The 16,578-nt window shown below is 39.4% G+C and overlaps 1 protein-coding gene across 10 annotated transcripts in view; it reads right to left on the bottom strand.

Annotated features, from left to right (window-relative positions):
- The window catches only part of RBFOX1 (RNA binding fox-1 homolog 1), a 773,912-nt gene that overhangs the window by 345,790 nt on the left and 411,544 nt on the right, over positions 1 to 16,578 (bottom strand). For all 10 annotated transcript variants that reach the window (XM_066330222.1, XM_066330221.1, XM_066330225.1 and 7 more), the window contains exon 4: positions 10,300 to 10,341. In XM_066330222.1, the coding sequence (XP_066186319.1) occupies positions 10,300 to 10,341 (42 nt within the window). The remainder of the gene's footprint in view (positions 1 to 10,299; positions 10,342 to 16,578) is intronic.

Raw genomic sequence — 16,578 nt, 5'->3', positions numbered from 1 at the left:
TGCTTCAAATTCCAGTCTAATTCCAAGAATTTTACATTCTTTCCTCCACCTGGCCAAGCAAAGGTACTCGCTGTGTCTCCAGCAGGAAGAAGCTCCACAGAATCCACCTGAAGTGCATCAATACCATGCTTCAGTGCCAGCAGCACGGCAAAATAAACAGGGCAAGCATTTGGGTGGGGTTTAGTTCAGAAAAACACACAGGAACATCAATCTGCTTTTGTTATTTACTGTAATAGCATCAAAAAAAATCTTTGTTTCAACTGAATTTCCTCTAAGGTATATTGCCACACTAATGGCAGTGTGATTACAGATGCTCACTTCCTGAATTTCTTTCGCTTTTTAATAACTCCAGTGTTTGCCAGCACTTTCAAAATAAAGCTTGGATGATTCTGGATAAGACATGGAAATATATTTCCATTAATCAATTTGAAAAATGATTTTTTTTTCTTTTCTTTTCAGACTCTTGAAGATAAGAACCAATATTTTCCACATCATTATATATTTGGTCTCATATAAGCCAGAGAGTTCTCTAAAAATTATAGAAGTCTGAGATTCAAATGTAAATCTAATAGCATTATTTTGTAAATCTAATAGCATTATTTTGGAGTGTCTAATTTTCAAAGAAATTGTCAATTTTCAAAGAAATCAGTGAAAAAAAAAACTTTTTACAAAACTTTGGATCAAAATTGTAATTTTAACATATTGAACAGAATATAGGAGACTGATTTTTTGCAGCCATTAGATCTGGTTTCCAAACCAGAAAGAACTTCACGGCAATGCCAGCACACCATGATTGCTCTGTTCTGATACCAACACGTGAACAAAAATCCAAAATTCGGATACAAATGGGTCAAGAAAAGTTTTGTTATCATTTTAACACTGATGAATCTTCTAAATATTTTACTGTTTCTCTGTGTAAAAGAGGTACTCTGGATACAAGATGATCCTAACCGAAAGAAACCTCCACAATCCCAGCTTGGACTCCACATTTCCAGCCCAGCATGTGACTGGGAAGGTGCCCAGCACCCAAGACCTGCACATTTCAAGGGCTTAGGAAAAATTAGGTTGTTAAGTGAATTTATTACTTTTTCCCCTAGATTTACAGCTCTCTTTTTTTTAAATCTCTGTTTAAAGGTGAAATAGAATAGTAAATATTTACAGTATCAGACCTTTACTGTATTTTGGACTATTATTGTCCAGGCAAACATTTTAAAAAAAAAGAATCCTAATTTCAAATTAAATGATAACTACAATTAGATTTTAAATATCTGCATTTGTGGAAGCACGAGTGTAAATGAGGTATGAGATATCCTGGAGTTGGGAGCCTAATAGTTCATTCAAAATGCCAAAAAATAAATTACCTTTTAGAAGAACATGCTGCCAAGATTTTTCCTTGGGCACTGTGGCAATATCACAAGAAAATTCCTGGGATATTTCATACCAAAAAATGGGAAATGCCAGTTAGAGTGTCAAGAAAAAAAGAACAAGGAGGGAGTTAAAGTACCAAAAGGGTGGATTTTAGCTCTTTTCCCCAGTGCTTACAGGTTTTAGATGTCAATGTATGAGCACTAAAGAGCGTGCCTGGAATTCTCATGAGCAGAGTGTTTACAATACCTTTATGGGGAGTAGCAAACAGATGACTGCTTCTCTGCACCACATAAAGGCACTCACCATCCTTTGATCATTAAAACTTGTGGGAATAAACCAGGAGATTAATGCAATCTACCTTAAAATTCCCAGGCAGTGTGTTAAGTTAAAAAAAAAAAATCCACCAGATATCAAGGATGTATCTGAACCATAAAGTATTTGGGGCAAAGGCAGTATCTTACTCTGTGCTTGTAAAGTGCCTGTAATTTATGGTGCTATATAAATGATTTTTAACAATGATGAAAACAGTTGTAGAAAGCAGTAGTTCAGAGAGGGGAAAAAAAAAAAAGGCAAAAAAGGAGAAATGAGCTGATAGCATATGAAGCACTCTAGAAAACCAACCGAAAGGTAATAAAACTATTCATTATGTGCTCTTTGGAGGGCAGCTGCTCTCAAGTACCAAAGTGACCTTGAGATGAGCACCACTTTTTTTACTTTCAGTGTCGTACTCCAAGAGATGTTAAGAATCCAAAGACAGAGATAACTACTGCAGGGAAGGGAAATGCTGGAAATGGAACTTGTGAGCACTGAGTGCACCTGTATTTTTGCCCATTACCTACCAATAACAGTCTTGGTGGCATTTGATGACATACTTAGGATACATCTGTAGCCACTCCTTCACACGAAGGGCTCAAATTTCTGGTATTAGTGGAGCACAGAAAATGCCCGTGATCTGAAGCACTTTGGTTTGCTCTCTCCCTCTCCCTGCCTAAGCCACATCATCTTTAAAGAAAACAGAGGTGATCAAAGCTTCAAAATCCACCACAGCACACAGATGGGGAGGAGGAAACATCCCCAAAACAAGGTCAGCTTCTCCCAGGGGTAAGAAACAACAAAGATGCTACAAATCAGCAGAGCATTTGTACCTTTCTCCACTTCCTGGCGGATAAAATGGATCCTCCAGATACCATGCAACAAATAGGAAAATACCAGCTGGGGATTCCTTCCATTTCTCCATCAGTTTGTCCCCCAGGAGCTGCTGATATTTGGGTGGCCTCAGGCAATACAGGACCTTGGACCTGGCCCTGTTGAGCTTCATGAGCTTCTCCTGCCTCCATCTCTCCAGGTCCACACAGGGAGATGTGGAACTCTGGATAATACACTTTTTTACCTAAACATATTTTTGCTGCAAGTCTTTGTGAAGAAAATAAAAATTAGTTGGGTAAAGGTGTTTCTAAAATTCTGTAGCTCACTTGTCTTCCAACACTACTTTTAGCTCCTTCTGGAACCCAAACCTTCAAGATGACAAAACTACTGTCAGGTTGATAAAACACAAATTTTGTTTTATTTTTATTTCTCTGTCCTGCTTCCTGGGGAATACATGGAATTTTTGGGGTTTTGTAGCAAGAAAGCCATTTCTGTTAAACACAAGGACTTGGCTTTTGGGATTTGGCTGCAGAATAGAAGAGAGCACACTTACAGTTCACTTATTCTTAGCATTAAAAATATTGAGACTAAGAACAAATGCAGACTTCTAAAATCCTGGCCTATCCAAAGCCAAGATTTCACTCTTTATCCAACAGTGTGGTGTATGCCACAAGTCAAGAGGACTGGATCCTTAACTGTATTTATTTATCTGTAGAATACAAATAGATATTTGCACATTAATATTTTGCACATTTGCATATTAATATTGATTCATGTGCTTCTGGGGGATTTAAGATGAATTTATTTTTCCTCCTAAGTTTGTTGCTTTGAAAAATTTGGCAGCAACTTAAAAAAGCATAACAAAATGTTTTTGTAGAGTAGTATGCCTGACCAGTTTAAACCAGTTTAGAAAGATTTCACAGAACAGAAAAAGACCATTAACATCAATACAAGGACATGATATCCTTATTAAAAATCAATATCCCTTCATTCTCTCTACTTGAAAAAATACTGCTTCAAGAAGTCACTGTGGCTCATGTTATATGTCCCTGTAACACCACATTGTTTGGACTGTCCATGTAAATTGTTTGGGTTTTTTTTTTTCAGTTCTTACCATATTTTCAATGCTTTTCTTGTTCCCTTAAAAAATCTTGTTGCTCAGCCTGTTCTTTTATATATGAGTGAATGAGAATAGAAATCCACCATGCAGAAGGACCAAAGAGTGTGTTAAAAATCCAGCCCAACTACCTGCAGCTGGAAAGCCTTTCCTGGGTTTTCACTTTTTTCAGCCATGTGAAAAAGAAGAGGGCTCCACCCAACAGCACTACCCATGCAAAACCACACAACCTGCACCTAACCCAGAAAGGCCTCATGGAAACACCCAGGGGGAACAAAAAAAAAAAACACAACCCAAAACTTGCAAAAAAATCCAAATCAACCAAGCAAAAAAAACCCAAAACAAAAATAAAACAAAAAACCTCAAACAAAAAAAAAAAACCCAACCAACAAACCTCTAAAATCACAAACCTTCCAAACTACACTATAAACTAGATAATGTTTCCTGCTTGAATTAGGTGTGACACTAAAGAGACCATGATCTTTGCTAGTCAAATTGCCTCAGCAACAGCAGAGGTTGAAATAATAAGTCAGGATAGTATAAACACTGTTAAAGCTGTGCACTCAAAGGTCTGGTTTCCAGATGATCAAAGAGAAACTACAAAAGCTGTGTGAAAAAAGAGCTCCCTCTCAACAAACACCAACTAAGCAAGAAAACCTTTCTTCTTTTCTAGGACAGCATCCCTGCTCACAGCGAGTGTTCTGCAGCAGGAGCTGTGTGCAGCCACTGCACAAAGTCTGAACCAAAAGTTCTGAGTGCAGAAGCTGCTCCCAAACCCAGAGTGGATCCAGGACTGGGCATTCTCATGTCTGTGCAGCAGGAAGGGAGCACCAGGATACTGAATTTATGTTGGGTACTGTCTCAGCAGCCCTTCAACTGTCCAAATATATTTCCTTCTATCCTTTCACAAATTTACCACTCCCTGAGCCTTCATTACCCTTAGGGATGTATTCCCTGTTCCTGTGTACAGATATGAGTTTCAACACCCACTGAGGAGCTGCTGAGTTCCATACAAAGTGCTGCAGCCCCGAACAGAATCTGTCACCCTCACTGGACACTCAGTGCCAACATTGCTTCAGCCTCACCAAAAATTCCTGTAATCTTTCAGCTCCAGCAATTATGAAGCACCACACAGAGAAAACACTTGACTGTGCAAAAATCCAAGTTGAATTCAAAGGAAAGTGGTGCTTGAACAGCAGAACAGCCTCTGCCTGCTGTTCTCAGAGAGAGATGCCAAAACAACATCAGGACAGGAATGGAAAGTTTTCTGAACAGCATTCCATCAAGAGCAGAGTCAGGACAATACCTAAAGGCCTCTTAACTGTTCCTGTAAGAATTCAAAGAAACCTGAAGTGAGTGGCACCACTATTGAACAAAGTGCTGCAAACACTTGATTCTCTTGATCCAAGGGCCCTATTAACAGTTAGCACTTGAAGAGAACAGAATCCTCGTGGTGAGAGGCCATGGCACTTGAGACATGAACCTCGATGGTTTTCATTACTTTGCCAGTGTTTTCAGTTGCAATAATATTAAGCAACAAATTGGAGGCCAGCATTATGAGTTACTATTCTGGGGAAGGCTCCTAAAATTTAGCAGAACTGCCAAGCAAGACTGCAATTTAAATTTACATGTTTCTAGTTGCCTTTTATTTTTTGGCACACACTGATTTCAAGCAAAATTAAAATTTAAATGAAATCACATCCCTACAATTAACCCTTCTCCCCAGTCTTTTTTTAGATCTTATTTCTAAGATTTTTTTTTTGTCCCTGGGCTGTGATGTATACTACTCTTTATAGAACCACTAGGAACAGAGTTGATAAGACAGCGAGTGAGAATACTCCGATTTCATTCCATTTCAATGTGTAACACAGATCAGGAACCAAAAATACATCATCTTATTGCTCTCAGCTGTACCTGTACCTCCTCACTACATCACCACAGAGGATGGCACACACAGCTCCGGGCAAGAACAACTACAGGAACTAAAGCAGCATCACTTTAAGCCACTTGTCTGGCACATGAAATGCAGCACACGTGAATTCCTGAGGAAAGGATGAGTGGTAAACACACTGAATTGATCCAACTTCAGTAGTTCTCTCCCCTTTGAACCCTTTGTCCTTTGAGGGACACATAATACTTGGTAGTTCCAGATTACTCTTCCAGGCAAAACACACACGTGCTGTTTACAAATACAGACCAAGGGGTTTTCAGAGGAAAGGCCAAAAGTGACATTTTTATTACTGGCCAGAAGTGGCCGCCCTGTTTTGCAGCAATGCCGTGAATTACATGTTGCCCTCTGCCAACATCACTGACTCACAAAACAAGCTCACACCCAGTTCTTTGCCTCCTGTCCAGTGTGGGAAGAGGTGGATGGAGAGCAGAGGCTCTTGGCCAACCACCAGCTCTGCCATCACCCTGTGAGATTTGAGAAAACCCTCAGGAATGATATCTACTTAACAAATCACTTCCACTCTGATGCTCTTCTTCTCTCCTGCTATTTGTTTGGTTTTGCTCAGCTCAAATTGATTAAGGAATGAGTGTCTATCACTGAATCTCAGTGCAACTCCCCAGAGCATCAGAGCAACCGTGGGCACAAAAACGGCAATGGATTCTTCTTAGTCACTAAGAGAGAAAGCTAATGCCACAACAGTGAGCTTCAAAAAGTTTCCTTAAAAAAGTTTCCAAGAGCCCTCATCAGTGCAGCCGAGCACATTACAAACCTGATAAAGGCACTGAATAAGCCACAAATAAAGCTAATTACTGCAGGATCAGTGTTGCCTAAAAATTATGCTGGGCATCAATGCATTTGCTTTTGTTTTCTTTCTACCTGGGGTAACTGATACATTTTTTGCTGCATGGTTCTCTTTATTTCATTTGCCATATAAGAGAGAAGACAAATAGAACAATACTGAAGGCAAAACTTCTGTCTCCTTGAAAACTAGAGCACTGTAAAACCATAAAAGTTGATATTGAATACAAGATGATATTAAGAGCTTGCCCTGCCCATATTTCAGACCAGAGCAAGAACCCTGGCTGCATAGAATGCATCTTGATAATAAGCACATGTGAAAGAGGCTGTTAATTAGAGCAACAACTAGGTCACTTGAAATTTCAGATCAAGGCAGCTAATCACACCATTTGCCATTAGACCTCATTGGTATTCACAGGAACATTTATAAAGCCTCCCAACAGTAGAGTTTAAAATTGCTTTCTGCCCACCTTGGAGAGCTCATCTGGTGTTGCAGCATCAGCTTTCACTTCTACAGCACAGGCTCATGCCAGGGCAGATAGAGGAGATCTTTTTAAACAGTTATACTCAATTAATAATGCAAAATAATCAATTATGACCTGCAGGTTGGGGTAAAGCTCAGCAAGCTTTAAGTTAGCCTGTACATTTAAGTCATATCCTTAGGCTGTGATAAAAAAGTACCATCCCAGGTTCAGTGGGAACAGCAGACAGACTTCTGAGCTGTCACTGCCCTTATTTATAGCTTTATGTACTCCAAATAATCTCTGCTTAGGGCTCATATCCCAATTTTCTTCACAGCCTTAAATAACCCGGACCACGTGTGTTCGTTCCAAAGCCTGTTTTTCAGACTGAAATAAAAGCAGAAAAGTGTTTTTAAACCATTCTCAGCAAGCTGTGAGTTCTTTACAGGTCATTTCTAATGCCTCAGAATGCCAACCACACACAGCCACTCGTGAGCAGCAAGGGGCAGCAGGACAGAGTCAGAGATGAGGTCCAAAAACACAACACACAATGAAGGGGAGTCAAGAGCATCCTTATTTTCTTTAAAGGAAAGACTGATGAAGCACAGTGTGTGGAGGGAGGTGGGGAGAGCAATACTGATGAGTCAATTTGCCTTTAGAAACACTGGGGGGGTTTTTAGGGTACCTTGATTTAATTGATACCAGATTACAAAGCAAAAGGACATCAAGAAACGTGAAAATAATTATTATTCAAGGCAGCACCTTGTAATGAAAATCTCTGCCAAGAGAAAGGAAAACTTGAAAAATGGCACTGATGCTTTATTTTTTAAAATCCAACAGAAATTCACCGAAGTTAGGTTATATTTCTAAAAGAATAATAAAAAAACCAAATCAAACCAGCCTTTCTAGAGATAAAACTCCCTTTTTTTTTTTGTATAATTTTTCATTTAAATAATTCAGGTGAAGACATTAATATCTACCTGGGGACTGTACCAGGTTGGCAGGGCAAATAAGTTACACATTTGTGGTTGTTGTGAAGTTCAAATATTGAGTAGAAAAGGGATAAAACACACAGGCTTCCTTAATCATTAGGATTATCATTCATTGCAAATATAATGTATAATGGCCAGGGGCTCTAATATGAATGAGTTTCATTATTCTAAAGGCTTTATTCCAGAACAGTGACACGCTGCTTTGCATTTAGAATTTACAAGGCAGTGAAACAGGTAAGAGGTGAGAAATGTCTGAAGAAATGATTTTAGTCAGACTTGAATATTTCTTTCTATAGACACACAGTGACTTATTATTTATTCACACTATTATGTTTTAGCGAGCCTTTCTTTTGAAACTTTTTTTATGACTCTTTAACTAAGGAATTACTAGGGAATCTAAAAAGGAGAGTGGCAGACATTTTCATCTCAGACTTAGCAAGGAAGTGGGAGATATTATATATATATTTTTTTATTGTTCATTAGATGATCTAACAATAATCTGGCATACTTGGTTTAACAAACAACAGGATGTTGAAATTTTTGTTGTTTTAATCCTGTTTTCTCATTCCATTTTCATTCTTGCAGCTGGGTTGAAGCACCGTTTTTATGAAGAGACTGCCTCACAGCCAAGTACTCACGGCAGGTCACAAACCCCAAAAGAAAACACAAAATCAGGCCTGAAAAACCTGATTCAGCCAATGAAACAAGTCTTTAACAGCCCTGCTCAGTTAGGGAGCCAACCTAAACGTGGCAGAATAGTCAAGTGACACCCTGAGAGTGTCCAAAGTGCAACGTGTCCACAGAGTACATTTAAATACCAGTGTGACCTTTTGTCAGGGCAGATAAACTGGGAAAGCCACAGGGGATCTCAGGAGCAGAGCTGACACCAGAAACTGTGTTTAGTGCAACAGGAACATCACAGGAGTTGCGGAAGGAGATGTACCTAAATTTAGCAGGTTACAGACGTGGTTTTGTCTTTAGGTGTCACAGTTTGCTGTGGCACAGAGGTATCCTAAGCACTGAGCTCATGGTTAGACATCGATGTGTAATACTGGAATAAAAAGAGACATCAAAGTTTCACTGCACCACATCTTATCCCCTGCTTTGAAAAAGCACACAGAAAGAGCTGGTGGCCTCCTCACGTTACATTTAAAAACAACGTTTTCCTTCATTCAAGGGAGAAAATAAAAACAATAAAAAGAAATGAAAACTTTCTTTGTTCTCAAGGCACTGCTACCTCTTGAAAAGCTTGTCCTTCAGGTCCTATTGCAATATTTTAGCTTTGACAGCTGCTCTGTTGAGACATGACAACTGATAAAACAAGGCTTTGTCACTCCAGCTCCGGCACAATGCAATGCAGTCACATGTCAGCAAGAAAAGAATTGAGGACAATACGTGATGCATTGTTCTTGCATAACTTGTTTACCAAAAATCCCATTACAAGTGTGGTGAGGAGCAGCTGAAGCATCTAGATATGTTGATGGAGTTAATCTAAAGAATGGCTGGATGGACAAGAACACTGCAGAATGTACTTTAAGACAAGCATATTCTTTATACTTTATAGTCATGCAGGCACTGCTGGTGCTTAGTAAACAGCAAACAAACAGACAGAAAGCTGCTTTTTCTATTTCCAACAATATTTCTGTTTGTACAGAAACTTCCCCTTCCTTCAGGCCTGCATTTCCCTCTCTACTTGCATGTGGGATTTCGAGCAAATACTCCTCATGTGCTATCAATAAATGTAGGTCTATTAAGCAACACTCAGATGGCCAAAAAGCTTTTGGTTGGTTGGGTTTTTTGTGGTTTTGTTTTCTTTCTTCTTCTAGTTAATGAAAGCTCTTATACTTTCGCAAACAAGTACTAGAATCAGTCAAGAAATATTGCAATGGAAAAGCATCTTCAGGGATCTGCAGCACTTGAAGGGAGCAGAGACTAAAAGCTGTTTAACATGGTCACTAATACAGGCAAAGGGGAAAACCAGAGGTCAGCATCCCAGGCTCAGGAGCTCCATCTCCTTGCAGATTTTACACAACCAACAGACCTAAAATAACCAGCTCTCACAGCCCTGCCACTGATTCCTCTCTCAAAGCACACAGACTGTAAAAACCCACAGGGGAAGAGCTTCTTGTTGGAGACAACCTCAGGGTGGAGGAAGGCTGGGGAGCACAGGGACCTCCAGCACTGCTGGAGCTGCACACGGGGCAGAGAGGGGCTCACTCAGGGTCAGGGGTACAAGAAGAGCCATTTACTGCCAAATCTCACCGCATTACAGAAAAAAAAAAAAAAAAAAAAACGACTTGGATTTAACTAGCTCCTTTATACTGAAAAATGTACAATATTTACCAACATGCAACAAATGACCTAAATATGTTCCTCTTAATTTAAGTAATCCATCTGTCAATAGCACAGACTAGATTCTGTTTATGTTTTAAAGAAACAGAACATTTTGCATAGCATTGCACTTACCCTTAGCTGTTCTCTTTCACAACTCATCTGTTGTTTTGAACCCTGCAGGGGAAAAAAAAAAATAATGCCAAAATAACTTTGAAAGCATAACATTATTGCCACAACAAAGCTGCTAAATCTACCTAACTTACACATATAAATATTGGAAATGCAGCCATTCATCTAGACACAATATTGTCCTGAGCAACCACACAGAAAAAAAAACTGCTAACGATTTTTTTAATCCACTTATATTTTCGATTTACGAAGGTCAAAAAGAAATTAATACCAGAACCCACAACAAAACTGAAGTAGAAAAGAATCTTGTTTAGATTTTAAACACCTCATTGGCAGCCCAGTTCAGGAAGAAGCTTTCCTCCTTTTGTGTTCTATCACAAGCCTGTTGGACTTGTGAATATCCCACTCCTTCAATACCATGATATATCCACAGCACGGCTCAGGAATAAAGATACAGAAATCAGTGATAAAGCACTTTCCCATGAAAACATCCCGTTCTAATCTTATATAAAAGTCACTCTGAAGATTATTTGATTCCACATCGTTATTTTTTTCCCCATACTGCTGTTAGTGCTTTGCCAGATTTACAAGAAACACTGTTCAGAGTGTGGGACCTCACTCCCTGTGACTGCACACACGGGGCAGTGGCAGCACAATTTGGGACATCCCAGAAGAGCTCTGGGAACAACAACAGCCCTGAAACACCCAGTTCCCAGGCTCCTTTCCAGTTCCCAGCCTGCTCTCCAACTCCTTTGTGTCTAACCCAGACATGCCTCTGGAACTCAACTTCCAAAATTGCTCAGGAAGGCACTGGGGGGTTGATCTGCCCGTGTGGAGAGAGAGGTTTTGTGTCTGGTTGGGTTTTGTTTTTTAAAAAATTATTTTGAAATCATTAGGGAGCGTAATTAGCCTTGAAAGTGTGCTGACTGTCAGTTCTGTCATTAGTGTAGATGGCAAACAATCCATAAAACATGAAACTGGATGCTATGTTTCTGAGGATATCTTCAGAGGCTGGGAGCACACTCATCACTACTCTGTGCTTAGAAACAGTTAAAACACCAACCAGTACCCATTTGTATATTTTTATCTGTAGTGATAATGAGAATGGCAACATCTCAGTCGAAGTTAGGTCACTGCAAACAAAATAAAACTACCTGGTTTTCATCACAGGAGGAGTCCTAAAAAGTACACTACAGGCTTTACCTTCTACTTGCACAGCAGAAGTTTTACAACAGAGTCCCTGCTGTAAATACAGGGACTCTCTGTTACAAACCTAAAAGAAACAAATGCACTTTGAAGTTCCTAGCAGGGAATAAAAAGTAAAGGAATTCAGCATAGGCCTAATTACAATTCCCCTAAGGAGTCAAATTAAGTACAGCAGAAGTGACTGTCACTTGCAGACTAACAATTCCTCTTTTCAAAGTTCATGACTTTACACCATTTATGAGTCACTTTAAGGTTATATTAGTCTGCACTGTAAGTGTGCTTGCATAAGTCTCAAGAGTTAATTTCAGATCTGAATTCCATGTGAATCTCTTCACCTTGATTAAAAATAAAGAGAATGGAATATTTCAGTTGGAAAGGACCTACAGTGACCATCTGGTCAAAGGTAGAAGCGAGTTTGGGTTGTTCTGTTCAAGGTCTTTTTTTACTATTTAGGTTTTCTGTGTTAGAGATTTTACCCTCTGGTGGTGGGATGGAGGGGGCAGGTTTGGAATGCAAGAAAGGTGAAATTTCTAAGATAACAAGAAAAAAAATATATCAAATACTCAGAGTGGAGCGAGGGTTGTGGTTGTTGACAATTTAAGCAGATAGTCAATTGTGTGTTTTAGTTAGTAGCTATTTGCTACTGTAATTTGAAACATAACACACCTAACATCTCAGACACCAGAAAAACTGTATTTAAGATGGGAAAGAAGTGTTTATGAACAGTGGGAGAATACAATAGAGAGGCAAAAAATGAGTAGAAGATGACATCTTCACATCCAACTGCTTCTCCATATCTGGCAGCACAACCAACAGAAGAAAACCATCAATTTACTTTAAAACAAACAGCTTTCATATGAATGTGAGAACAATATTTTTAATAATGACATTCAGTTTGCTCTGAAAGGAAAAAAAAAAACAACAGGGGCAACGTGCAGGACACACCAAAGGTGACAATTCCCTTGGTTCAAAGTTCAGCAAATGGTTGATTCCAAATTATGTTTTAGCTACAACGACAAAATCCAGAGCTGGATTCCCTCAGTGTGAACATCCAGCTGGACAGCTCCCTCACCACCCTTCATCCTAGGAGCTTTCCAGAAAAAAAACCAGCAAGGCTTAGTGATAAGGAATTATTAAGACGAGATTAAAATCAAAATAAAAATAAACAAACCAAACTTATCCTAATAAAAAAAATAATTCATAGTTTAAACACGGATGCCATCTGCCTGTGTGGCCCTCTATTTGTCAGTTCAAGTTTATTAAAACACATCTGGGAAAGGCTCATTTGAACATGAGCAGCTCTCCGAGCATTCCACCAGTGCCAAATTTGCTCTCTCATTTTGTCTTTTTTGCTATCTGTGCCAGTTTAAGAGAAACATCCTGGCAGCACTGAGCACTTAAGGGAAAACATAAATAATGCATTTACAATATGTAAACCTGCACGGATAAATGAGAAAAACTGAAAGCCATAACATATTTAATTAATGATCAAGAGAGCCTAGAAGCAAACCTTGTGCACATCCTGCAATTTTAAATGCGTTGCTTCTCAATCCTAAATTTACTTTGTTGTGGCTCTTGATTGAACCATATACAATTAACTATTTACTTATTTTAGTTTAAGACTGGTCAGTATGTTGAGTGCCATTGTGTCAGGCTCTCACATAGTATGAGTTTAGTGGAAGAATGCCTAAAAGATTCATTCCCTTTAAAGGGTTTTATCAAGGAGAAAATTCGAAAGAACCACAGGCTCCTTCATAGGACAGCAGTCTTAGAACAGACACTTGTGCTGCCATCATTTTAAACCAAAAAAACCCTTTGGAAATACTGTGCAACCTGCTGGTGCCATTCCTCAGTGAGTTCAGGACTAGAATGGGGAGATCTAGGTTGTTTTCTTTAGGCAACAGAAACAGGTGGGAGACTGAATATCTGTTAAATGTATTTATCAGTTATCCACTCTTCACACAGACACACCAGCCCTGGCTCTGAGGAAACTGGAAACCAAACAGAAAATGGGACCCATCTCTGCATGAATGGGCAGAGAGCAGCAGCATTCCTGCAGGTGTTAAGGAACACCAACAGCCCACTGTGAAGGGTTTTTGCAGTCAAGTTTGTCAAGTGTCATTTGAAAGAAAGGGCTTAGGTGGATGGGAAAAGAGAACAATAGAAGGGTAATAAGGTTATTTACAGAAAATGTCTGCTTAAATGTAAAAGAACATTTCTGCTGCAGTACAACATTCCCAAGTATTGGTTTTACATTCTCAAATTCAAAATGTTTTCAGTATTGAGGTTATTTGTAATGGAGCACAGTCCCAGTGGCTGAAAAATAATTGGTGAATATCTAATGTCTTTGATCTTCTAGATATTTTACCATAACTAAACACGTGGTAAATCAAAGGGCCACTGATATTGCTGCCTTTCTTTTAACAGCTCAAAAAGGACAGAGCAAATATGATTAATAGAATTTAATCAATAAGCATGTTTCTATTATTACAGTCAATACCTGCACACAAACTGTGGGGCTTGAGAGCCAGGTGAGAAAGGCACTGTGTGACTCTGCTCAGTGCCTTTACCAGAGCTCACCTGCCAACTGGTGACTGCTCATCATCTGACTGAGAAATCCTCCATCCCCTCATTCTTACAGAGATTATCCTCTCACAGTTACAGCACTTGTGTTTCACCAGACACGTTGAGACAGTCCACACGATTTCATACTATCTGCAAAATCCATCTGTCAGTGCTTTCTCCCATCAGACACTCATCTGACTGGAAAAGTCTTCTGTCAAAAATTAAATGCTTGGGTTTTCTCCTTGCCACATTGCACAGAAAGGCTGTGCTACACGAGGACATGCACCACACACTGATGTATTTCATTTGGAAACAGCCACTTCCCTGCATCTTTTTATTACTTATTAGTGTTCATTATCTCATTGCCCCGCAGAATTCAGAAGAAATAATACTCCAAGTTATTTAATATGGGGAAAGAGTGTGGGCTTGTACATAAATGTATAAATAATATTGTGTATTAATCTAAAACTGCCTCTCAGTACTACATGTGAAACCCCAAAACACAAGTGAAGAAACAACATCCATCCCAAGAGCTCACAATGGCAGAAAGTAGAGCCCAAGGTGCTCAAACACAGAGGACTCATTAAAAATACCAGTAATTGCATAAATATACAGGATGAAATGAACTGGAAATGGGAATTTCAGAGCCTTTGGTAGTCACTTACAGCAACATCTAGAAGCTTTCAAACATAACACCAGTAATTCTTCCTCAAGGAGTAACTGGGATCCGCCTTTTCCACTACAAGATGCCTAAATCTTCACGGACATGTCTCCTGAAAGCCTCCAGATGTTGAGGCCAGTCTAAGGAGGTGATAATGTGCTGACAGCATCCATCCAGACTGTGTGTTCCATTGTGTTTCTAACACAAAGGGGTGCAGGATCTATATGTCTATGCATATGCAAATTCTTTCCAGAACAGAGAGCTTCAGATTTCTCTTGGCTAGGTATGTGTGTTTGCATGCACAGAATTTTAATTTCCTGGGGGTTTATTACCACCATCAGTTACTGTGCTCCAGCAGGGGCTGGAGGGACTGATTTATTCTCCAACGCCCTTGGCTGGGTATTGTATATCGACTGGTGCTGCTGTCATAAATATATTTGGGTGAAGAACTGTCTCCAATTCCGTGGGTAATACTAAGCAGAGTTAAGGTTTCAAGTGTCACATACAAGTTGGTTTATTTCTACTGGAAGAAACAGGCAATTATTATGGCCCATTGAGCTCAGATTAAGCATTTCCATCAAAAAAAGAAAAAGAGCCTAGTGCTACAATCCTTGTAAAGCTGTAAATGCAAATGGGGACCATCTCATCATCCATAAAAAATAATCTATAGTTTTATAGGCTTTTCTCGCTCTCCTTTTCTTTTTGCCCTCAAATTAGCAACATATCCCAAACAGGATCATTTCATGGAGATGAGGAAAAGTAGAAAATGTCCAAAAATAAAAGAGAAACACTTTTAAAGATTTTTACATTAAACCAGTTCGTAGGCAATTATTTCCATTTGCAAAATGGCTCCTTTAACCAACCAAGAAGCCTTGAAGCTCAATTGTCACCTTTTAGCTGCAGGATAAGATATGTTTCTTCATCAAGATTTTCTATATTGCTTGAACATCAACCTAAAACAGGGGGTTGGGTTTTTCTCTGGGTTTTTTTTTCCCCCACTTTAATTTTTGATGTCTTTGGTTTTTAACAGCCCTTAGCTGTATGCCCAAAGCATGCTGCAGATCACAGAGACAGATATGTGACCAAATTTGCCTCTGGCTCCGTGAGAGTATTCAAGGAAACTCGAGGTGCCGCAGCACAGCCTGGAAGTTTTTCCTTTTCCAACATCCCTGTGAGTAAAATCCCTGCAGGATGGCAGAACAGCAGCCAGCACTGCAGCTCTCCCCGTGTTCCTGCCCTGTGGCACAGTTAATTCCCTGTTTTTCAAACACATTTTGGGAGCTGTGGGTCTCTGCCATGACCCTGTGAAAAGCATGGTGCAGACCAGGACACTGCTGGGGTTAATTTGGATCCACACTCTGTGGATGACCAGCCCTTGGACATGAAGGCTCTGGAAACCACCTTACACAGGACTTTATTATGAATTAGGAAAATGGTCTTGAAGAAAATACCTTCTACAAGTACCATTCCAGAGCAATAGTTGTGTGGGAAAGCTTCAAGATGAAATTCTGGATGTACACTCTGCATGGAGCAATCCCATAAGAAACTTGATCTACGGTTAGTATTCAAATATAAACTCCTTTTATACATAAAGGACTGGCCATAGTGCATTTAATTTCTCTGCACAGCACTGAAAATATTACATAAAACAATCTGAAGGCCAAAGCAATGCACTACAAAGAATAAATGGACACTATGAAAAACGTAATTAAAAATACTGTGATGTAAAAGCAGCAAGCAGTATAGAATTAAAGTCTGCCCAGAATTAAAGCAGTAGAGAATTAAATTATCTTACAGTGTAAACAGGCCTAAACCGAGCCTGGCATATTACAGGTATTACCCTATTCACT

The sequence above is a fragment of the Sylvia atricapilla genome, chromosome 15, assembly GCF_009819655.1.
Source record: "Sylvia atricapilla isolate bSylAtr1 chromosome 15, bSylAtr1.pri, whole genome shotgun sequence".
NCBI classification, from domain to species: domain Eukaryota; kingdom Metazoa; phylum Chordata; class Aves; order Passeriformes; family Sylviidae; genus Sylvia; species Sylvia atricapilla.
Note: the sequence above shows the minus strand (reverse complement) of the source record. Positions and strands in the feature narration are given on the sequence as shown.